General features: G+C 22.4%; 3 protein-coding genes across 7 annotated transcripts; 2 read left to right on the top strand and 1 right to left on the bottom strand.

Annotated features, from left to right (window-relative positions):
- The first annotated feature begins 983 nt into the window (after window positions 1–983).
- On the top strand, window positions 984–8,901 carry LOC129606183 (SET domain-containing protein SmydA-8-like). Of its 5 annotated transcripts, none has more exons than XM_055516330.1 (8): window positions 984–1,054; window positions 2,889–3,000; window positions 3,885–3,935; window positions 6,070–6,096; window positions 6,824–6,955; window positions 7,056–7,599; window positions 7,673–8,245; window positions 8,602–8,900. In XM_055516330.1, exons 2-8 carry the CDS (start codon window positions 2,945–2,947, stop codon window positions 8,770–8,772), a joined length of 1,554 nt encoding a protein of 517 aa, XP_055372305.1. In that variant the 5' UTR covers window positions 984–1,054; window positions 2,889–2,944; the 3' UTR covers window positions 8,773–8,900. The 5 variants fall into 5 exon arrangements, with proteins under 5 accessions (XP_055372305.1, XP_055372307.1, XP_055372309.1 ...); XM_055516331.1 differs by lacking the exon at window positions 984–1,054 and adding an exon at window positions 1,223–1,281 and having other exon boundaries at window positions 8,602–8,901; XM_055516332.1 differs by lacking the exon at window positions 6,070–6,096.
- Window positions 8,813–24,552, bottom strand: LOC129606388 (uncharacterized). Its single transcript, XM_055516696.1, has 2 exons — window positions 24,430–24,552; window positions 8,813–10,204 (listed from the first exon to the last, which is right to left on the bottom strand). Exon 2 carries the CDS (start codon window positions 10,112–10,114, stop codon window positions 8,939–8,941), a length of 1,176 nt encoding a protein of 391 aa, XP_055372671.1. The 5' UTR covers window positions 10,115–10,204; window positions 24,430–24,552; the 3' UTR covers window positions 8,813–8,938.
- LOC129606184 (uncharacterized) lies at window positions 15,632–22,845 on the top strand. Its single transcript, XM_055516336.1, has 3 exons — window positions 15,632–15,973; window positions 21,120–22,063; window positions 22,136–22,845. Exons 2-3 carry the CDS (start codon window positions 21,145–21,147, stop codon window positions 22,687–22,689), a joined length of 1,473 nt encoding a protein of 490 aa, XP_055372311.1. The 5' UTR covers window positions 15,632–15,973; window positions 21,120–21,144; the 3' UTR covers window positions 22,690–22,845.
- Window positions 24,553–25,797: the final 1,245 nt, after the last annotated feature.

The following is a 25,797-nucleotide window of genomic DNA, read 5'->3' as shown; positions in this document are numbered from 1 at the left end:
AATTTTTCGAGATTGCTCATACATATGTATATTTTTTAAAAAAAATATGCAATGTGAATATTCACATACATACATTACGTAGGATACGTATAAACATTATATTAATTAGAATTTTTTTGGATGCATCTCATCGCAAACGATAGTTTTTCACAAAAAAAAAAACAAAAATTAGAAAATAAAAATAAATTAAGAAAATCAGCGCGCATCAGGCGAAATTGGAAGAGGTGAAAAAACGCTAATGTTTTATACATATACATTCATACATAATGTTAATAAAATATGTTTTAGGTATACGTGAGTAAAGCAATGTATACAATATTCAAATTGGGATGGTATTCTGCCAACCTGCCAACTTCCTAGATTGATATGTTGATAGAATTTGTTTTCATGCCAGAACAGGTTTACAAATTTACAGTTTAATGTAAGATATACCGTATATATTTTATGGTGAATGACATAAATGTTATAAATATGGTTTCTATATAAAATTTTCAATGTATAATTATGTATATATATAATTAATATGTATGTATATAATTATTATGTATGAGTACTGTATTTTTATATAATAAGACTTGCAACTCTTATGACTGATGAAAGTTTTAACATTTTGCTTTTTTTTTTTATTATACTTTTTTAAGTATTTTTATTGTTAAAATTATTTATTTTTGCTATTATTTTTAGAAAAATATATAGACTGTGATAATGTTCTTATACACGTATTTTCCGAAAAGGGAACATTGACCAGAGAATAAAAGTGTGTATATTAGAAAATGAGAAGTACAACTAAAAAAATTTGTATTTGGTGTAATTTGAAAAAAAAAAAAATATGTGAAAATTCAATTAAAAATGAATAATTTGGCTTGTGGTCTGCTCATTTTTTTTCTTCAATAGCACTAAGGAATATAAGGCACATTAAGTGCGTATATATAATTTTTTAGTATATTTTAGATGTTCAGTTGAGTTTCAAATTTAGTCTATAAGGAAACTTGGAAGGGATCACATTTAAGTGAAAATCTTTAATAGAATAATTTTATTAAATTATAAAAAAAAGGTGAATTTATTATTGTATTTTTATTGTATTTGAATTGCTATTGAAGAACTTTTGATCGTAAAATAACATTAAAAAATTTTTATTAATTATTTAATATTTTGGATTTTAAATATTGTATTTGAAGTGCATAGAATCAACCGATAATGATAAGTTAAAATCGGTGATGTGTTTTTTTAACATGTGACATACCTACGTCATTTTTGTCTGAGGATTATTTAGTTATATAAGTATATTGAGCACTGAATTCTATCAAAATAATGGAATATTTTATTTAATGTGAATTTAAAAAAAAAGCACTATAGAAAATGATATGAAAACTTTAGTAAAAATCAAACAATTTTACTTGAATTTGGAATATTTAAGGATCACAAATCATCAGTTTCTAAATAATTTTAACTTTAAACTGAAATTTCACTGAAATAATTTTAGAAATATAAATTTAAAGATCCGGTTTCAATTTGTATATTATGCGCTAATATACAGTTAGTTTTATTAAGCAAAATTGAAGTTGAGGCGGTTGCATGCTATTTAAACTGTAGAAAGTAAATTAAAATTCTCATTCTGCTGCATGAGAAGCAATACCATATATGAAGTAAGACAAATTTATGCTTGTAGCAGAAAAGAAAATGAATCTAAACTTAAATATTTACTGGGGCAGTATTCGTTTTCAATTTCAATTAAGAATAACTTAGGTTTGGTATAACGTTGTGATGCTGCCGGATCCCCCCTCTCTCCCTCACAAGAATAACTTAATAAGAAAAGTATTCATACAATTTTATAGACCAAGAGCCAGATTCAATTTGGATATAATCGTATAATACAGAATACTGATTAAAAAATGATGTGAAATCTGTATACATATATTTACAGTTTAGCATACTATATTTAAAAATAACGAAATAAACTTGAATATTCAGACTTGAAAATTTTTGTCCGACACTTTAATCATTAAAATTGCTTTAATATTAATTTGTTGTACATTTTTCTTTATATAGGATTTTTATTATAAAGTCAAATCTAATAATATATTTTTTTTAAAAAAATGCGTACAATGCATATACATATTTACATATACATATCATATGCGTTCTATATCTTACTATGCTAATACTCAATACAATAGATAAACTAAATAGGGCAAACTATATGTATGAGAAGCTAAAAATAGTTTTTTTTTGAATTTAATAGATTTTCCTATAAATATTGAGATAAAAATTCTTCATATTTAGAATTAAGTTTGGGAAAAAGAATTTAATTATATTTTAAATAATTTTATATAGTTAATGTTTTTGAAAAATTTTAAATAATTAGTGTAAAATTAAATATTCTCTTGAATAGTATAAAAATTGAATAATGCAAAATATTGAATAATTGATTTTTGGAAATGATGCACAGGAAAAAAATAATTCTTTAATTAGATTTGATTTTCTTTTAAGTAAACAATATACGAAATAAGCTATTTAATGCTTCATCACCAGTTTAGGTTTTAATATTTTTAAAAAAATTAGCTACAAACGTGAAAATAATATACTCCTTTATATGAAATCAAAATAATTTATTCATCTATTTTAAAGTAATTTCCAAAAAAATAATTAAATTATGAATGCAATACAATATTAAAACAATAATTTATGTGGGTATCTGAACCGGTAGCAGAAGAAATATCAAATGTTGCCAATGCATAATTTGAATTTGGACTTTGAAAATGCATTTTAGATATTTCAATTTTAAAATTAATAACCATTCAATAAAAAACTAACTATGTTAATTAAATTTAAAATAGGATTGTTAATTTTATTCAAAAATAAAATAATATTTTTGTTTTTAATTACAGATTTTTTCTTGGAATTTAATTTTATTCTTGGGCTAAAATCAAATTAATCAACTATAATGACTGATTGTTTTGAACAAAAATGTACTGTAACTGAAAATGATACTTTGGGAAGGTAAAAATATAAAAGAATTACATCTTTAGTTGTCTCATATCCGAATTCCTCATAAAAAAAAAAACAAAAAAAAAGAACATTTTCTTTTACAATTTATATATATACATAATTACAATTAATTAGGTAAAAACTAAAAACAAAAGACTTTAATTTAAAAACTTTTATTTTTAAATTACAAATTTCATAAGAAACTACCCATTCATATACATGAAATTAATATAATTATAAATAATTGTAGTTAATTGAAGACATAATTCGTCTGTATTCATTTATTTTAAATGTGTCCATATAGAAATTTGGAACATAAGTATAGTATGTTTAAGTTTCAAATTACTACAATACTGTGTAATTAAACAATTCTATAGCGATTTATACTGAATTCTTTTGTAGGACATTAATCTAATTGCATTAAAGGGTATTTTTTTTAAATTGTACTTTGCTTATCTGAATAATACTCGTATCTAATATTTTTCGGTATAGATCAAAACTTACATATCAAATTTTAATAAAATATCTGCTATAATTATTGAAATTTTTAATAATATAAGAATAACTTATTGAGAAAAAGTTTTTCTACAATATTGTATATTAAATTAATGTACATAATATTTAGAAATATTTAATTTTAAAATGTTAACAATTTAAAATTATAAATTAAAAATGTGTTTATATGAGACATGAGGTGTACAATAATAATAATAAATATTTGCGATTTAACTCCTTTAAAATTTCATATTAAATATGAAATTTAAAGTCATCAAATCGATTTATAATTAAGATTAAGTCTTATAATTAAAATAATAAATAGTAAATTAAAAAAAAAAATAATCATTAAATATAAGTAAAATAAAACGATATAATAATTATTTATAAAATACTTTTAGTGTTAGTTATAATATTCCATGTTCAAAAGGCATTGATCAAAATATCGAAAGGTAAAATTTTCATATTATATAAGTAGTTTCAATACTATTTTGGATATTTTTTTTTTTTCTGAATTTTTTTACGCAAATAATTATTTAGTTTCGCTATTTTTTTGTAGTATTCAAAAAGAAAGAATATTTTTTTTTTTTCTCAATACCACACTATACATAAATTATAAGATTGTGGTTTATTATATAATATAGGAAAAGAGAAGAAAACTTATATGAAGTTAAAAACTTTCAAATAATATATATATATATAATTATATATACATATACATATATACATATATATATGTTAATTTTCTGTGATGTGATTTAAGGTGCATTTCGGAGAACAAGATAAAAAAAAAAAAAACAATTCTAATATTTTACAATTATTTGCAATTTTAATAATTAAACCCATTTTGTTTTTAAATAATGAAATAATTTTTAAAGCTATTGTAGTTATACAAACACAAAAGCGTATTATTGCACTTTAAATTTTTATTGTGTTTAAAAATTAGTATTTGAATTTTTGTATATGTGTCTAAATATAAAAAGTATTTGTCGTCTATCACCTAGTATTTTATAATATTATTTTGCACAAAATTTTCAATATTAACAAACAAATTTTGCACATCAATAAATAAAATACCATAACACTTATACCATACAATAAAATATTTGTATCATAAATACATACAATAGTAAACATAATGTTCAAACGTACATAAATATAAAACAATACATATAGAAACCAACAACAATAGCCATTCCTAAAAAAAAAAAAAATAAGAAAGTAGCATGTTTTTTTTGGTAAGAATTTTGTTTTTTTTTTCTTTATACAAAATTTTTTAAGCTTTTTTCATTTGGAGTACAGTGACCTTATTTTTGGGGGGCATGCTAGCAAATTTATCAATATAATAATTATTTATTTTCTTAAATCTCATTAATAAAATAAAAAACATCAAGTTTTTAATTTGCTTTTTTTTTATAAAAAAAAAAAAACACATTTTTTATATAGATACTATTATTAAAATATATTTTATATCTATATGTACAATAGAATAATTTACACTATGTACTTAAATATCCACATACATACATGCTTTTTGAATTTTTGATATTTTTTAATAATTTTTTTGTTTTTTCAATTGTGTATATTTTTAAATTCACTTTGTCTATTTTTGTTTTATTTTTAAATTTTTATGGATAAGTAAAAAAGTTTTCTTTTGTAAAAATAATATGACAATATAAAAGTACCATTATTTATGTACATATAGTTAGTTTTTACAATTTTTATAGTAAAAATAAAAATTTTTTATTTTGTTTCTTTTGTACTTTTTAAATATTTTGTATTAAATGTTTGTGAAATATTTTTCAAATTTTTCTTTTTTAAATTAATATGGGTCCGCACTGGGCAGTGTAAAAGGTATCGATGTATTGATGTATTAGAACAAACACTGCTATAACAATAATTTACATGTAAAAAAAATTTCCTTCACAAGTGCACATTTTTTGTCTAAAAAAAACGTAGAATAGAATTTTAAAAATGGCATTAAAAAAAAATTTTGTTTTGATTTAAAAAATAATTAAATTTTTTTTTATTTTATGTTGTTTGTTAAATGTCAATTTGTGAATAGAAAAAATTAATTTTTTTAAATATTTTTGAATTACAAAATAAAAAACATATTTTACATCGGAAATTTCCTTCGGTTGTTTACAAATTGGAGGGAAATTAATTTTTTTTCTCCCTTTATTTTTGCATTAATACATCAATGAGTACAAAATCCCTAATATTTTTTTTTTATAAATTAAATTTTAAAGATTCCAAGCTAAAAAAAATGAAATTTTAAAAAAGTTTTAAAAAGACTACAACAATTTTTTTAAAAGAAATAAATACAAAAGAATACTTCAAAAAATCAAATTAAATTCATTCGAATAGAATTTAAATTTATGAGGACAGGCTGATAAATAATAAATGTATAGCTTTTTCAATTAGCAAAAAATTTAACAAATTTTATAATATTGTACATTAAATTTAGTTAAGATTAGTTTATTAATTGGATTTTTTTTTTTTTATTTTAAAAAATTTATATCAACATTCAAATACTACATAAATATTTATTGTTAATTCATTATTTTTCATAATTTCTGTATGTAGACGATTTGACAAAGGTAAAAGTATAAGGTAATTTTTTCTTTTTCATTTCATTTTATATAAAATTGGCTATTTTTTTAAAATTAATTAAATAATTTTTTGGTTTTGTTTAAAAATTTCATAAGACGAAATATAAAACAAAATAAATAAAAAATTAAAAAACTAAAATTAATAATAATTGAATTAATAACAAAAATTTAATAAAATAATATTTTTATTGCTTTTTATTTATTTTAAATTAATTTAATATTTAATATGGCTTTTTTTTTAAGAGTTCTTCTTTTAAAGCAATTTCACATTTTTATAAATATTAACAAAATATTTTACAATTTAATCAAATTTCCGGAGCTTTAATAATAAAACTATTGATTTTTATTTAATGCTTAATAATATAATGGTATACAAATAATTTTCAGTACATACATATGTATATTTTAATTGATATCTTAGCTTTATATTAATGCTAGTTTATATTAGTTTGAATTATTACATAATTTTCACGTAAAGCAAATTGAAATTTCCTTTTCAGTTTTCGTATTAATTTTAAGTATAATTTTATATATACTTTTTTATATATTAATTTGATATGATTCTTTATTTTAAAATATTAACATTAAAATTAAATTTTAATTAGAAAAATTTCCGAATAAGACCGGAGTGGAGTCGTTTGTTTTCAATTTATTCTTTCGCTTCATTTCTGTTTGAAATCAAATGATATTAATTCTTATAAAATAATAATTAAATTAATGTAATTTAGGTTTGTCACAGCTTCAAAGAATATACGGGCTGGAGAAGAAATATTGTATGAGAAACCAGTTTTAATAACACCCCATTGGGATTCAAATTTGGTTTGCAGTAAATGTTATCATCCATCTTTAAAAATTTGCCAGTAATGTTTAAAATATTTTGAATAAAAAAAATCATTGATTTTTATATAAAATTATTTTAGTTCTTTACTTTAAAATATTTATATTTTCTTTTGATTTTAGAAAGTGCAATGTTTTCCCATTATGTAACAATTGCGTACAGCATGGATCATTTGAATGTAATTTCTTCCAAGAGCACACTGATATTTCACGAAATCTATTAGTGGAGAATTTTAAATTGTTTGGCCCAGTTCGATTTTTACTCTTTTTAGAGAATCCATTAAATGATGGTTATTTCAATGAAATTCTTAAAATGGAATCACATTTAAATAATCGTAAGAATAGTGATGTATGGAAACTGCTAGAAGAAGGAGTTGTACAACCGTTAAAAAAATCTGGAATGGGGAAATATTTAAAAAAATGCAATATCCTTGAATCTGATTTTATTCAAAAAATTTGTGCAATTTTTGATGTTAATATGTTTGAAGTGCGTGGTCCGAGAGAAGATTCATTAAGAGCTTGCTTTATGAAAGCATGTTTATTTGCTCACAGCTGTATACCAAATATTGCAGTTGCTGTTGATGATGAATATGAAATGAAAGTTTATGCTACTACAAATATTAAGGAAGGTGATATTTTGTATTACAACTATACAACACCTTTCTTGGTTAGTTTAAAAACATTTTAAGCTTTACTCTATCTTGTTTTTTGAGAAATTTATATATTGCATTTTTTTTAAGGGATCCAATGAACGTAGAAAACAATTAATGTTGGGAAAATATTTTACATGTAAATGTCCTAGATGTGAGGATCCAACTGAATTAGGATCATATATAAGTGCTATAAAATGTATAAAATGCATTGAAGATAATTGTGCTGAATATGGTTATGTTTTGAATTATGGTGATAATAAATGGATGTGTGATCAATGTTCAAAAATAACACCATATAAAGAGATTGAAGAATATTTGGTTAATATTGGAAAGCAAGTTGATGATGCTCAAGGTGATATTTGCAAAATGGAAATGTTATTGCTAACGTTAGCTGAGCATTTACATGATCATCATTATTTCATCTTGGATTTGAAGCAAAATATTGCAGCAATTTTACGTTCAATGTGTGATGATTCAAAATATACGGGTTGTAAGGGCCATATGAGAAGAAAATTGCAATTATGCGAGCAAATTTTACCAATTTTAAGAATTATATTGCCTGGAATATCCAGAATTAAGGGAATTGCTTTATTTGAGTATTATAGACCAATTATCGAGTTGGCTAGATTAGAAGAAGATGGTGGAGATCACCATCATTTGGTAAAAATAAAATGTTTTCTTTTACATGCAATTAGCAGATATAAAATATTTTAATGTTTCGTTTACATTAGTATTTAATACATTTTCTTTAAAACTAAAAATTTAATTCTACTACAATATCATTGCAATATTAAATTACAATTTCTTACATCAAATTTTGGTTATTAGCTCTATTTTATTCAAAATTCAAATTTATAAACTATAAATTGTTTTATAAAATTATGTTATATACAAAAAATTCTTGTGTATACCATATTTAATTAAAATTACAATATAATATTAATTAAAATTAATTATTAATTTATTTCTAAGTTTGTTTAAATTATTCTTAATTGTATGTTTAATGTATATTTTAGAATGAACTACTTAAAGCTGAAAAGATTTTAAGGGAAGCGTACTTAATGCTCAAATATGAACCTGAAAAGTCTCCAGAAGGTCTTTTGGCACAACAAATTTTCACTGAAATAGAAACACTTAAAGTTGATATAAAAGCTGCCAGAGAAAAAGTTTCTAAGAATAAAGTTTAATCAAGTTTTTGTTTTTTCTTTTGCATTTCTTTAAAAATATTTGCTAAAAGTTATCTTTTAAATTGATTCAATATATGTACTTTTGAAATTTATATCATATTTGTTTTTGTTTTGAGATTACATTTATTTACGTTATATATCAAATATTTATATATATGTAAGTATATCACATTATTATATTATCAATTTCATTTAATAATTCTTTCATAATTGCATACCGGCTAGCATATTTTTGCTTTAACATAGATGAATAATTGAAACAGGTGTCTAGTAAATACATAAGTTTCCTATGGTATTTCTTTGGAATTGGATATAAAAAACCATTTTTAACATTTTTATATAAATCCTCTCTTAAGAATTGACAAATTGCAAAATAATTCAAATCACTTATATATGCTGAACATATTTCTTCCGGAATATAAGCAAAGCAGCCCAAACATTCAATAAATTCGTGAGTATGTGATTTTACTTCAAGTATTTTCGTTGAATCAACAATAATTACATTATCCAAATCAATAAATGAAATTTCTTCTGTTTCTTCATTGAAAACTACATTATCAGCATTAAAATCTGTTAAATATATACGAAATCCACTGATACCTTCAGTAAACTGTTCCATTCCAATAATTAATTGTTTGGTTATTTTTAATTTTAATTCAAATGATGAATTAAAATAATTTAATAATAATTGACCATCGTATGATTGATACATTGTATTACCACAAATTTCATAAACTTTTGGTATTTGATATTTTCTTTGATTATTAGAAGATGAAATTTCTTTTTCATTTGCTAATTGTAATATTGGTAGTAATAATAATTGTATATTATTATTTAAATATATTATTTTGAGTAATTTTGATTTATTGTGATTCCATAGATCTATAAATCTATCGATTCCTTTAGATTCAGAACAAAATTTAGTTCCTTCCAAATGAGATTGTTTTAAAAACATTTTTTTTAAATTTTCAATAATTTCCACTTCATTTGATTGATTGTGATTGATATGAAAAGATTCGTTATTCTCCAAAATTATTTTGTTAATATTATCATTTCCAAAATATTTGATTACAACTGGAATTATTCTGTTTATAGAATCCTTAAAGTTGCCATAGTAAATATCTTTTACACCAAAAAATGAATTGATAGAATGTTTAAAATCTTCACTAAATGTGATTTGATTTGCAAAATGTTCACATTTTGATGGTATCTGCAATGAAAATTTCTCTAAAAGAATGTTATCCTTTTTATAATATTCATTTATTCGAGACAGTTGCCATTTGTAATCATAAATTGGGTATTTCAAAGCAGTGATTATATAGAGGAAAAGTATTTGTTTCATAATAAATAAGTTGAATAAGTTAAGTATATCAGCTCCATGCAGAATTCGGATGAACGCTCCCGTGGAAAATCATTAAGACTTGAAAAAGTGCTAAAATGATTAAAAATACAAAAATATATTTTAATATTAAATAATAGTTCAATAAATAAACAATTTCATAGTTTTATGAAGTAAAAAAAAAAGAATTAAATGAATTATATTAATTAATTACAAAGTTACCACATTTTTATGTTTAAATTAAAAAGATATTAAGAAAATAAGGTAAGTAATTGTTGTGAGCAATAGCTTTTAATTTAATGGAATTTGGATTTGTATGTGCGCTTTGTCATATTGAATAGATCATTAGTAAATTAATTCCTAAAAATTTAATTTCAGGTAATTTAGATCAAAATTATTCCATTGTTTATACTTTATAGCTATATTCTTGTAAAGCAACTAAAAGCAGCAGATGGTCCTCTTTGAATTACAGTGATATGTCTGCAATAATTATGATCTAACGAAAAACTTACTTTTATTCCAAATTATCTGATAGAATTTTGTGTTTGACAAATTACGTTTTGAAATTTTGTTATTTAACGTAAATGTAAGCAAACAAGGTACATTTCCATATTGGCTATTTATTTAATAATATTAGTAAGAGAATTACGTTGTTAGAATTCATATATCAAAAACAAAAACAGTTTAATTAATCATACAAGAAACTACAAAAAAATATATGTAGGTAAGGTTGCTATTAAAAACTTTAAGCAAGTCTCTAAAATAAATAACTTTCTACAAATATATAGATACATATATATGACGATATTTTAAGATGAATACAAAAAAAAAAATAAGAGGAAAGAATAAAATGCCGAATCCAATGTGATGAATATTATTTTATAACAAGCCAGTGACGGGTTTATTCGTATGTTAAAAAGACTACGGGGAACAGCCTAATTGACTAGTGGAACAAGTTCACAACAATGTGGAAGGAATTCTATGATGATGTTTTGGAAAGTTCCCAAAAAGGCTTGTAGATCAAAAAGAAAATTCTGAAAAAATAAAAAAAAATAATGCAATAGAAGATGTGTAACGTTGCTTGGGTAGAAATAGCTTGGATAGAAATTCAAAATGATTCTCTTTTACTTTGTTCCTCTAAATTCCAAAAAATCGAGTGTTGACGAAAATTTATGTTTTTAATTTTATACAATCAAAATCCGACTTTCTCTGTGTTTTGATAATATTTTTGGGTATATACGTCAATCTTTAAATAATCCAACTAAGAAATTCCACAATTCCCTATTATTCTGAGTAAATACACACCTTCAGATAGTAAATCCGACTCTGATTATAAGTATAATCTTCAAAAACTTGTATGACCACTCGCAGAATCACATTTACTCTTAAAAATTTCGCTATGAATCTTAAATTTCACTATGTATTATATTAAAAATATTTGTATAGTAATATAATGCATAACATCTTTATATTTATACATATAGGTACAAACATTCACTATATTTTAAACGTTCTTTCAAAGTTTTTTTAAAAGTATATCTATAAAACAATCGGAATTTGTACTTGAGTTCAAGGTTAATGCTGTAAAAATGTATACATGTACTTTTATAATGAAGATTTAGAAATGTCTGCAGCATCCTTTTTTGTTTTTTCTTTATATTTGCTGATAATCAAATGCAATGTCTAAAACATTCTTGTTTTAAGAATAACAAAATATTCTGCAATAAAAATATTTTTTAAACACATTTACGAGCATCTAGAGCGTAAAACACAAATATTTTCTATAGGTCCTTATAGTTAACATGAATAAGTAAGTGATGTTTTGAGTAAAATATCGAGTTTGCATGGTATATATCAGAATTTCTTTTATAGCAAAACTAGATTACTTTTAGTTGACCTTTCGCATAAAAGGTGATAAAGAGCAACAAACTATTGATAGTTATAAAATAAGTAGTTTAAACGCAAGAGAATCAAAAAAAAAAATCAAAAAAGCAGAGAATAAAGCTGTGTAAAGCTCAAGTAAAGAAAATAAAATAAAAATGTATTTGTAACCTGCAGCACATAGCGAATGCCGTGAAATTTTAAATGAATTTATGATTGATGAAGGCAATAATTTTTTGAAAAATATTTCATAGTTTTTAGATAAATAGAATGCACTGTAACAGTCAGTTTGGAAAAGAAGAGAATCTTTTACAAGTTTGTATTTTTTCAAATGCAACATAGATGTAAAATTTAAGAGTTGCATGGCAGTTCAAAACATTCCAAAAAAACTTCACGGACATATGTGGGCTATAATTGGACCCACGACTATCTAAGTTAATAATTTTTCTGAAATTAGCTTTTGAGTTGTATGGCAGCTACACGAATCTATTGTCCGAATTCGTCCAATTACAATAGAAATCGATGGCAGATCAAAGTCCATGGAATAGTTAATGGCAGAAAAAAAACAGCTAACTCAAAAATTTACGTTGAATATCTAAATCAACGCAAAATTTTACGCTGAGAAAGAATACGAGTATGTATACGAATATACATATTCATATCGCAGACGACTTCTTCAAGTGATTACAAACTCCATGCCAAAGTAAATATCAAAAATGCAGGGTATAAAAAGATTTATACCTTAATATTTATACCATACCTTTGCTTTCCGAGATACAAATATTAATTCCGTTTGTAATTAGTTCTATAACTTTTGTAGAACATAAATAATGAAATGTATGTACATATATTTAGATAAAAAAAAATTGTATTAAATTAAATATACACAAGTACTTATTTTTATAAGCACCTTTCTATCGTAGTATCTCACCTCGCTTTATTAGAAGCTCAAGTACAAGCATCATGTGATTGTACTGTAATTGTACGGTCTTAAGTAATTTAGGCAAAATATCATGGCGATATTTAAATTTTAATACATATGAGTTTATCTATATAAATGCATGTACATTATGTGTTTTTTTTTTATTTTAGTTAGTTCTCTTTGAAGAATTGAGAGAACAAAACAAAACAGCAAAAGTATAAAGTTTATAATTTTATATATGTACATATTCGTTCTTATAAGCAAGCGTATTTCCATACATACAAAATATCTATATTCATATTATATTCTATAAATACACCATCCACAGGTACGATTGTATCTCAACAGGTAAAATTCGTATGTAGGTATATATTTAATAGCGTTATAGTGTGGTAGTATTTAATACTCTGAAAAATTAATTTCATTCACAAAACAAATTAAAAATTTAGCAAAGAATAGCTGTTCGTTTAGAATTGTTCTCAATTTCAATCATTGTTAATAAGGTGTTTCCGGTTTTCAAAAAAATTTAAGAAGTAAAAAAGTAGGGAACAATAAATATGTATGAATCTGATAGAAGTTATACTTTTATAAATTTTAGAAGAAAACTTGCACGGGGCCGCTTGCTCTTTAAAATACATAAGTATTTAAGTTGAGTTTTCATATTATTAATTAACTTTGGCTTACAATTTTCAATTTTTAAAGGTATGATCAAATATTTAAAACAAAGTTAAAACAAATTTTTAATTTGAAAATTGAAAAATTATTTGCTATCTCGATTTTATTAAATTATTACTCTAAAAATTATTACTACCATCCTCGCTATTTTCTCTTTAATATTTGAGTTGCATCACAGCAAAGCTATCTAAAAAGGAGCTCAACTGCTATTTTATGATATAAAACGATAATACTATTTATATTCAATATCTACATTAGGTTAAATGCTTTATGTATACATATATATGCCAAAACATAGTTTACATACATTTATATCAGTTTTTAAAAATATCGCAATTTTATTCAGGGATGTGAAAATGTGTGGAATTATTTTATTTTCTGTTATTAATTTAAAATGGTACGATTAATTTTTTTAAATATTTTAAATAATTTGTGTGAATTATTTAAAAAATACTTGTTTCCTCAACTATAATGTTTAATTTCATGTCTCGTTTAGTAGCAGTTTCGTTTTTAACAAGAAATTAATAACAAAATTAGTAAAATAATTATACTTGTATCTTTGAAAATGTCAATTTGTCTTATTAAACAAGATGCATATTTCCACAAAATTAGACAATCCCAATTCCATTTTACCGTACTTGATATAAATTATTTGTCTCTATGTGAGAAAAATTAAAAAATAACTTGTCAAATGTTAATATACATATACGAGTACCAAGTTTCGAGGTGAGTTTTAAAATAATTTGATTGAGAATTAATTGAGTTAATTTTTGGTAACGTCAAAGTGTAACTTATGTTAAATTTAATACAACTTGTCAATTAATTAAACAATAAATTTTGTTGAACTAAAACACTGTTATTAGACAATTAACTAATAAGTTTTTAAATAAATATTTAATATGATCTCAAAAAGAGATCTTATATTATTTTTCTTACCGATCTAAATTATGTTCAACAAAAAATATCGAATATGTACTTCTTTTGAATAGAATTTATGTACAACCCTAAATGAAATCACCGAGAAGGTGATAGTTTAGAAGTAGAACTTTAGATACACAGATAGAATATAATAATTATATACAAAGAAATTATTACATATTTATTACAATACTTGTATACGCATATATCATAATATATAACATGTATTATATATGATTAAATATTAAACAATATCACGTATTTAATATTTTTAGATGTATGTATATATGTATATATGTACATTAATATTAACACGAGGTTATTATAAGAAAATAATATATATTGCAAACGAAAGTTAGTATAAAATAATCATTTGAATTGTAAAGTACAATGTTCAAGAATATTTTTCATTCTAACACAATATTCTTAATAGAATAAAGTTAAAAAAAAAATTAAATGTATATATGTAGATATACAAAAAAATATTATATTTAGTTATTCAGTAAAATTGCGTAAAAAATATAAAATAAAAAAAAAATTTAAATAATTAAAAAAATTAAATTTTATTGAAACCAATTGAAAACAATATTAAATAATCAAAGGAAAAAAAATTATGATTTATAATATTAAATGAACTTAAAATAAAATTGACATAATTAAGTATGATTTAAAAATTAGCAATTATAAGCGTTTTTGTTTTTTTTTCTTTTAAAGAACACAAAATGTTTACGTAATTCAAATTTATTTTGTAATAAATTTTAAATGAAATGGATTTTTTTGAATAAAACTCTTTAATATTGTTATATAAAATTATTAAATTAATATTTAATTTTATAAAGTTAATATTTAATATTAATAAATACATATATCATTTTGCAACACCTGTTGATCATATTTGATTTATATAAACATATATAAACGCACCTACCTATACATATTATTTTCAATATATTTGAAAAATAAAAAAATATTTTCAATATAAAAAAAAATATTAAAATAGACTTTATTTACTTTAAAAATTTAAACATTTTTGACATTGCCACAAAAACATTTTGATTTTGAAAAATAGTTAAACAAAATATTTTATATTTTATTCGTGATATCGTGCCGAGCTATAATTTTTGTGGTTAATTTTATAAAAAAAAAAAATTAATTTTGTTAAAAACATAATATATTTATGTATTATAAGTAATTGTATATTTATATAAATATAATAATTTTAAATAAGAATTTAAAAAAAAAAATACCAGAAGAATAGCTGCTTAAAAAATAAACTATCATTATCATATAAGCCAATTGGTATGCCTATGCCCACACAAACTTACATACATAATATTGATCTCCAACTTATTTAGAAGAGAGAAAAATTTATGAGGCGTTAATTATTTTTATTATAGAGCATAAAGCATCTTTTATTTAGAGCATCTCTTTAACATCCAGCTGCTGTATTTAAAAATCAAGTAAAGGTAAGATTTCAAGTAAAATTTATTCAAATATTTTAATAAACATAATATAATATAAAAATATATCAGTTACTGTAATTAATATAAAATGTATATCAAGTTAAAAAATTTAAAATAAAACCAGACAGTCAGTCAGTTGCTTTTCTACACTTTTTTAATTAAATTTTATATTTTAAACTTACGCAGAAGAATTATTCAAGGATTTAGAATTACCTATATAGTCATGAGTTTGTCAAAATGTGTAACAAATATAACTTAAATATAATTTAGCACAAAATAATTTCTATTTGTTGTCCATTAGAATAATTTGTTGACTATTTCTCGTAGGTATCTTTTAATAATCAAAAATGATTACAAATCTTTATTGTAGTTAATCAAAGCGATTAATCTATTTAAAGTACCTGCATCTGTATATTGTACACAAAAAAATTCTTTATTTCATTTAAAAATTATACTTTTAATTTAAAAAGTTAGATTAATTTTTTATATTCAATTAATTTCTTATTTCAGTAACTTACATATATACATACATACATAGATTTTATGTTAAAATATTCATTTTTATTAAATTGGAACGAATAATTATTATATGTGTGTGTAAACAATTATAATTATTTTAGGGATTTTTGAGTGAAAAATTTAAATATGTATACATAATTATGTATTAATGTATATTATGTATTTAGAATATTATGTATTTAGAATTTATGCTTACAATCAAAATTACAATTTCACATTTTTTAAAAATTGTATTTAAAATTGTATTAGGCGATTTTCCTTTTATTAAATGTCTACATTTTTTTATATTTTTCTGTATAAGTATATGTATAAATTAATTTCAATTATTTTCAAATTATTAAATCGTAAAATTTTATTAAATCGTTAATCTTATAATAACCTTATAATGTTACTATCATAACTTTTTCTTTTACTATTACTGTGATTTGCGATTACGACAACATTAATAATAAATAAAAAATAAATTAATTTGAGAGTAACAATATGTAAATAACTACCATGTATGTATTTTGTTGTTATAAAAAAATTTCTTAATTAAATAAGGCGCACAAATAAGAGTATAAAATAATTAAATAAAAAAAAGCTACATATTCATTTTATAAAATCTTTTATTTACGGAAGTTCTTTTGAAAATAGTAAAAAGAATCAAGTGTTTGAATAAAAACAAATTTAAATTGAGAACAAGTCAACCATAGGATTTGTTTATATAAAAATTTTAATTTAATATATTCATATGTATATACATATATACTATATACATTTCCATAGATTAGTTCTTGCAGAACTGTATGTGAACATATTTGCCCTCACTGTTAAAGTGTCAATTAGTTTTAAATGGTAAAGCTATCATTGTGGATATATAAAATGGTATATAACATTTAACATTTTTTCATAAAAATAGTTATGTTTATTATTTAACATTTCAGTGTATTACGTTAACTCAAAAACTTTACAAAATTCAAAATCTATTACAATTAACATACTCTAATACTATAAGTTAAAATTGCCTCAAATTTAACAACCGAATATTTAAGGCTTAAGGCCTTATAAACTAAGGTTATATAAAATTGAAACATTTAAGGCCAGTATCATTAATTAAAATTAAGCTAAGAAAAAACAATTAGCAATTTTTCCATACCATCCCTTAGCCATACAATAAATCATTAAATATTGTAGACATTATCGAAAAATGGAAAAACAGAATACCCAGTATTAATTTGTACTACTTAATAATTGATTATTAAAATAATCACAACAATTTTGTTGAGCATTATTTTGAATATTATGAATGGAAAAATTATTTCATATTAGACTGCATTCGGAAGAACTTAAAAATAGTATCAAAGAGTTTTTTATATTCAAATATTGATTGAATCATAGTTAATAATTTTGTTATGTATACATAGTAATGTTATGTTATAGTAATGTTATGTATTATGTATATAAATATATATGTATACATACATATAGCTGTTACTTATTATAATATTAGGCTTACTAGAAGTTTAAAACGAAAACTTTTTGTTTTGTTTTTTTTTCCTTTTATATAAAATGTCAACATTATGTATGTATGTACATATGTAATTAACAATGTTATAGCAAGGAGAGCTACAAATTTTATTGTAATTTTTTTCCGGTTTTTATTCTTAATGGAAACAATGTGAATTTTCTTAAAAAATTTATTTAAAAACACAAACATCTAAGCAAAGTAAATTTTTCTCTTGTGAAACAATTGAAAACTTAGAATTATTTTATTTATGTTATTTTTTATAATGGATGTTTTAAATCTTAGTCTTCTTATTCTTCGAAAAATATGCTTTCGTTTTGCGCAATATTGTTTATAAACAAAATTTCTTAGATAATTTAGAAAAATTTAAAGGCTATTTTTTCAAGAGCCATCCAAATTTAAATAAAAAATGAGGAAAAATAGGGTTGACCGTATCAACCCTGTGATACCAGTACGAATTTGCTATCCTCTGTGAGAGTAAATATTCCATAGCTGACTATGGGACAGATGACTTCAAGTTGCCGTATTACCATATTAATTTATGCGAAATTTCAGTCCTGTGTTTTTTTTAATATTTTGTAAGATATGGCCACAGTACTATTAAAGTTGTATAGGAGGTGCCAGAAGGAGCCAAGAAATTTCAACGATTTTTATCACACATAACAGCCCTAAAAGTACACTTGTTTCCACGAAATTTCTATATTATAATTCCAATAATTTCTGACATAATGCCACATAACTTTTCAATACTACAGCTTTTATAGTTTCTAAGATTTAGCCTAATAACTTTTGAAGTTTTATGGCAACTACCAGAAGGAGATAAACAACCAGAAGGATTTATCAAGCATTTGGCTGATATATTCGTTTGTGTGAAATTACAATACCACAGCTTTTATAGCTTCTGCGATATAGCCAAATAAATGTGGAAGTTGTATGGCAGGTACCCGAATTCGTTTGTACGGGTATAATTAATATCTGACTATTTTAAAAATTAATTGAACTCAATTATAATAATAATTTTTTCAAATTATAATTAACTTTGATTTTAAACGAGTGAAATTCAGATTGGAGAAGAAACTTCATATGTAAATAATCAAAAAGAAAAGATTCAAAGATCTGAAAATTTGAAGTTTAAACTATATTATGAAAGAAATTTACAAATAACTTGTTAATTAGTAAAATTAGTTTTTCAATCTATATATAAAACAATGTTGCGTGGCTAATGTTGTCTTGTCAGTATCGATACAATTACGATTCAGTAGTTATTGCACAAGGAAATAATAAATTTTATATTTTAAAATTTCTTTTTAATGGGCTTTGAAAATTCCGTCAAAAGTAGTTTTTAGAATAATGTAAATTAAACTTTAAAAGAAATGAAATCTTAAAAATACGGGAATAAATTGTATTATGACCATTAAATGGGAAGCACCAGTAAAGGTGTCCCCTTTATTAAAAGCTACAAGGTGGACATTTTTGGTTTTTGGAATAGTTTATGGCTTTAATGAGAAAATTTTTTATTCAAAAAAGGACAAAAACTTCAAGAAGAAAATGCTATTAGACAACAAGAAATTAATGCTCATAACATAGCCAGAAAAAAGAAACTAATAGCTCTAGAAGTAGAAGCATTCGATATACTATCATCTTCAAAAATATAAAGTGTCTATGCATACTTGTACAGAACGAATTTATGAACTAAATAAAATACGTAATTTTCATTATGTTTTGTAATTTATGTTAATCTTTTGATAATGCACTTCAGGACTATTATAATAAATATAATTACATGATAAATACACATAAAATTTGTTCATAATTTGTATTTTATTGCGCGAGATAATCAAGTTTTTCTTAGAAAAAATCAATGCATGGGAGTTAAAATTACTTCAGTTAATTATTGAAATAATAAACACTCTATCAAATTATTTACACATTGATACTATTTTTTGATATTCCTAATTATACAAGGAGGCACAAAACTACACGCCTGTAAATTTTTAATAAGTTTCTTATAATAAATTATAATAATCACAATAATAATAATTTTAATAATTTAACATTAATTTTAATAATAATTATATATGTATATATTAACATCTTAAAGATACCATGTTTTCGACAATTCAATTATAACTTAGGTCAATTTCGACAGTTAGAAGAATTTATTTAGTTAGTATTTTTACTGCTATTAAAGTAGTGTCTTTAATAATCTAATATGATTATGTTATTATGTAAGTTAAATAAGAACTCACTTGCAGCACGATCAGATATTTAGTCGAAATGGCAGTGTTGACATATAACAGCTGCTACAAATTTCAACTAATTTAAAATTGTTGTCAACACAAATATCTTATTTTTAACTATAAATTACTAATGTAGTTCTGAATTTTTAAAAACATTCAGATAATCTGCATCATAAATTATTCATTTCATTATATATTGTTTTAAGATTTAATGGTTAACAATAACCTCCAAAACTTTAAGAAATAAGTGAAATATTTCAATAATGGCAGAAGCCATTTAGTTAAACATTATCAAACTTCCGGATAAAATGTTTATTTTCAATCAGATCTTAATTTAAAATAAAATTAAAATATTCCTGTTTTGGGTTGAAGCGTTACATTACACTAAACTTTAATATGAATGTTTTGTATTTGCCACCCTGTATACCATTATTTTGTTTTTACATTTATTTTATTTTGTTTAGCTTATGAAGTGCGCATTTATTAATACAATATAGGTGATTTACCTTTAATTTATTTATAAGCATTATATAACCTAATAATAAATTTATTATTAATAATAAATTAATATGAAAAGTATAAATAAATAGTAAATACGCAATATTTAATTTATACAACATTATTAAATTAAAAACTGATAGTTATTTAGTTAAAATAATCCTCGAAAATTCGATTTAGCTCTTAATTACTTAAAATAATAAATTTCCAAACTAATTATAATATTATTTACAAACAAAATAAAGAAAGAAAAATTTCGATTAAATAAAATATGAATGAAAAAGTTAATTAAGCATATTGATTTTGTTTATTTACATAAATGATAAAAATTAATAAATATTAGTTTCAATATTATTATTAAAAAAATTATTTTATTATATTTCAGGATAATTAACAATATAGAAAATAAAATGGAAAACAATAATTGCAAACAGATTACAAATAACTATTCCATATTCAATTCAGATAACATTAATTATGAGATAAAAGGGCAAAAAATGTCTTCAATTTTATCTTCATCATCAACTACACCATTAAGTCATCGTTTTTATCAATTATTTAAATCGGAAAAATATTGGGATTGTTCATTTTGTATTGATGATCACATCATTAAAGCTCACAAATTAATTTTAGCCACATCTAGCCCAGTATTTGAAGCAATGCTGTATGGTCCATTAAATTTTAATGACAATAATAATTCAACTGGAATTAAAACTATACGAATTTCTGATATATCACCTGAAATGTTTTATAAATTATTAATGTTTATTTATACTAGTGAATTAAATTTCATTGAAGAAAATATAGAAGATCTTATTGAACTTTATTATTGCAGTGAAAAATATTTAATAAAAGATTTACAAAATGAAGCATTATTAGCAATCAAAAGAAAATTACGTTTCGATAATATATTACAAACATTAGACTTAGCGATTTATACAAATTTCGAGAAAATAATTAAAATTTGTTTAGAATTTTTTCAACAATATTGTTTATCATCGGAAAATGGTGCTAGAAAATTTATGTTAACAATTAAATCATCATATTATCACTTGTCAAAGGATGGTGTTATGGAAATTTTGAATTTATTAAAAGATAAGAAATGTAAAATATATGTATATTGGTTTATAAAAGAATGGTTACGTAATGATTTTGATCAAAAACAACAATTGCAAACTACAGAATTCGAAAACATATCTAAAGATGATCAAATAAAAAATAATCAATTAATTTTTGATAATGTTAGTAGCAATATAAATGCAATTATTGAAAATGAATATTTTGATTCGAATTCAACAAATAGCAATTTAGGGATTGAAATCGAAATCGGTAAGCTCTATTTTAAATTTGGTTTTTTTGTCCATTTTTTTTTAAATTTATTAATATGATTAATAATTCCAGGACGAATCGCATTTATTGAAAGAACATATTATAAAGCTTGTCAGCCTTTTTTAGTTAATGAAACAAACAATCAATTTGAGGTTGCCATAAAATCAGATCAATTTATATCATTAATTGGTTTAATAATACATAGTCGACTTAAACCCAATCCATCTATTAATTCCAATAATAGAAATAATTATGTGCCAGCTTCTATTAATTATAATAATAATAATGAATATAAGGAATCGTTTAAAATTGAAATTTATTCTATAATATATAATAGTAATGGAGAAAAAGAACTGGTCATGGAACATAGTCAAATTTCTAATAATAAAATATTTACATATAACTGTGATATTAATATTTTATTAAATAACAAAATTGTTTTAATACCAGATGAAAAATATATTATAAAATTTTTATGGGATGGTAGAGAAAATAAAGGAGCAGAATATCCATGCAGTTTATTATCAGATAAAAGTGGTGGAATTTCATTTGAAGATCGTACAACGTACAACAATGGAAGCATTTTAAAAGGGTTAAAATTTTTAACTAAAGATAAAAGAGATTAAAATTTAGTTACAATATAATGTAGAATTAAGATAACACGTTTTCATAACATAGAAGTATGTTCAAAAAACATGCAATAATATAAATTCATATTTAGATATGCATATTTACATTTTTAGATTAAGTAAATAATTAATAAAGGTAGATTTTAAAGTTTAGCTACATATTTTTATTTATTTCATTAAATAAAAAAACTTTTTTACATAAATACATAACGTACATACTTTTTATATTTTAATGTTTTCCGATATAAATTTATATTATTAGAAGTTTTAAAATTTGGAAGCAAATTTTCTTGCTTAAAGCTTCAATTTTAATTTTAATATATTGTACTACAATTTCAATAGCAAATAATTATGCCACTAATATATTTATTAATTACTTATAAAAACTACTGAATATTATTTGTTCCTGCATTATTTGCAATTAATGATAGTTCAATATACGACGTATGTACTTATATGTAAGCATTCATAAGGAAAATAATCTTGTCTGTAATATACAAATAATAAAAATAATATTGAATACTTCAGTTGAAGTGGTGAACAATAAATATAGTCACAAATGGAAATTAAGCACCTTAATAAAACTAGTAAGACAATAATTATCGTTATTATGTTTATAAAAATTAAAATGGTTAACAGCATATTCTTTATGCCAATAAAATAATATACATACTAGATATAACTCAAAATTAAAGCTATTATATCATTAATTCGTCGAGTACCTCTCTAATAAAATGTTAGATAATATTTATATTTAATTATATGGAGATCTTATAAAATCAAAAACACGACTTATTACAAAAACCAAATATTAAGTTTTTAATAAAGCTTCATATTGTGTAGTAGGCAGTCTTATTAAACTATAGAATTATAAAATAAAACACAATTAGAAAAAATAACACACAAATATGACCTGCTGTAGTTAATTAAGCCATGAGTGTAAGAGACGAGTGTCATCATATCATTTAATATTATTATCACCAAAAATTTTAAAAATTACTCATATTAGTGTCTTTTGATATTAGAATCAAAAATATTATTTACACAGAAGCCTACCAAATATTTCAAATTTTAGCACCTACAAGTATGTATGTAATAATAAATTAAGACTAAATATACATATTTCTTCAAATAGTAAGGTATATGTAATCATTTTATCATCTTTAAGAACGTCAATAAAGTGAAAAAAACGGTACTACATATTTATGTTCAAATACATACGTACATATCCGTATGATGTACATGTGTGCAATAACAATGAATGTGCAAATTTAAAGTTCTTTTAATATTTTTAATATGAAAAGTTAGTATTAAAAACTAAAAATTTGGCACATTAAGGTCCTCTACATCTTATTATTTTAAAAAAATACACCCACTTTGTTTGTTTTTACGAAAATAAACTATTGTCGTTCAAAATATTTTAATTTATCTCTTATGTATTTAGTTGACGAAATGCTTTTATTTCTCTCCAATCCATTTATAGATAACGTAACAAAAGCCGGTTATTGCGACAATCTAATCAGAAATAATATGTGTAATTACTTTTATTATATGAAAGTTGCTCGTTATTATGCAAATAATTAAGAAAACTGAATTTCGCTCGTGTTTCTAAAAGTAAAACTGCATGTTATGTTGATAATCTTTTATATTCTAAATATTATTGTTTATGAGTAAGAACGGTTTACCAGGAGTATATTGAAATTTTTAAGATAATTAAATATTGATAATAATACTTACCCAGCCTTTTGATTAAAAATGAAATTTACTTGAATTTAAAAGCGCAAAAGCTAAAGAAATAAATAGTATTTCTCCGAAATAAATAGTAAAATAAAAAGATTCTAGTGCACACATTACCCAAACACACATAAATACAGTATTGAAAATTATTGTATTAAAATTTTGTTTACAAAGCCAAGTCTTTACGTTAAATAATGACAGTACAGTGACGTATAAACTAAATTAGTTTATGATAAGCGTCAAATCTCTCCAAAATCATCAGTCAAAATCAAATCTCTCCAAAATGACAGCAACTTGTTTCGGGAAATACAGCGAATTGAGTGAGCCATATCACTTATATTGATTGGTGCATAAATTAATGGTTGAATTTAACTATACCTCTTTCCCACTAATCGTTTATAGTTAAATACCTTTCAATATATTTGAATGAAATTACAATTTTTGCGTTTAAATCTCTGAAAAAAACATTATTACTCTTCTTTTTTCATACCGTTGAGTAAAATATTTGAGTAAAAATCGCGCTTGAAAGAAAAATACTGGAAGATTTTTTTTGGTTCACTTGTTATTTCTTAAAAAGTCAAAATTTAAAATAAAATTGCCAAAAAAGTTTGAAATAAAAGAAATAATTTTTATGAATAATAAGAATACTTTTATATTCCTTTTATATTTTGAATTTTCGATTTTTTTTCAATTTTACTCTTAAAAGTGCATCAGCAATAAAGGTTTTTTAATTTTTGTCTCCCATGAAAAATACAAACTATCAAAATCAAAATTGAGTTTGATAGTTTTTTGTCATTAAGGGAGAAAAATAAAAGTCAATTTTTTTTATTGAAGCATGTACAATGTGTTTTAAACTTCAGCTTCTGGAAGGATAAGCGTTGGGGTATTAAGTCGAGTAAATTGCGCTAGATTAGGATAAATACAACGCTATTTTATGCCAAATTTCAAAAACTTGGTGATTTAAAGGAGTTCGGTTAAAACACTAACACTTTTTTATTATTTAACTCACAACCTATAGAAATGTAAATAAATGAAACAATCTTCTTAGTTTTGAGTTTAATACTCAAAATAAAGTGGCAATTGCTGAATAAAATAGATGTGATGCATTATATCACGCAATGAGTGATGGCTATAAAAACGAAACCTTTAGAATTTTTTTTAAAGATTTTTAAATCTTCTTCAAAACGCTATTATGCACAAATACACTTGACATAATCTTTTAAAAATTCAGTGTAAAACTAAAAACAATTTTGCCTAATTTGGCGTTAAAAATGCTAATATTCCAACACTGCAAAGAAAAAAATATTTGAAAACACTTGACACCTTTCATGAATGAATTGAAAAATTTTCTTTTAAAAATCAGTCGTG

The sequence above is a fragment of the Condylostylus longicornis genome, unplaced genomic scaffold (assembly GCF_029603195.1).
Source record: "Condylostylus longicornis isolate FDR11 unplaced genomic scaffold, ASM2960319v2 ptg000018l, whole genome shotgun sequence".
NCBI classification, from domain to species: domain Eukaryota; kingdom Metazoa; phylum Arthropoda; class Insecta; order Diptera; family Dolichopodidae; genus Condylostylus; species Condylostylus longicornis.
The sequence above is the reverse complement of the archived record's forward strand: the minus strand, read 5'-3'. Positions and strand labels throughout refer to the sequence as shown.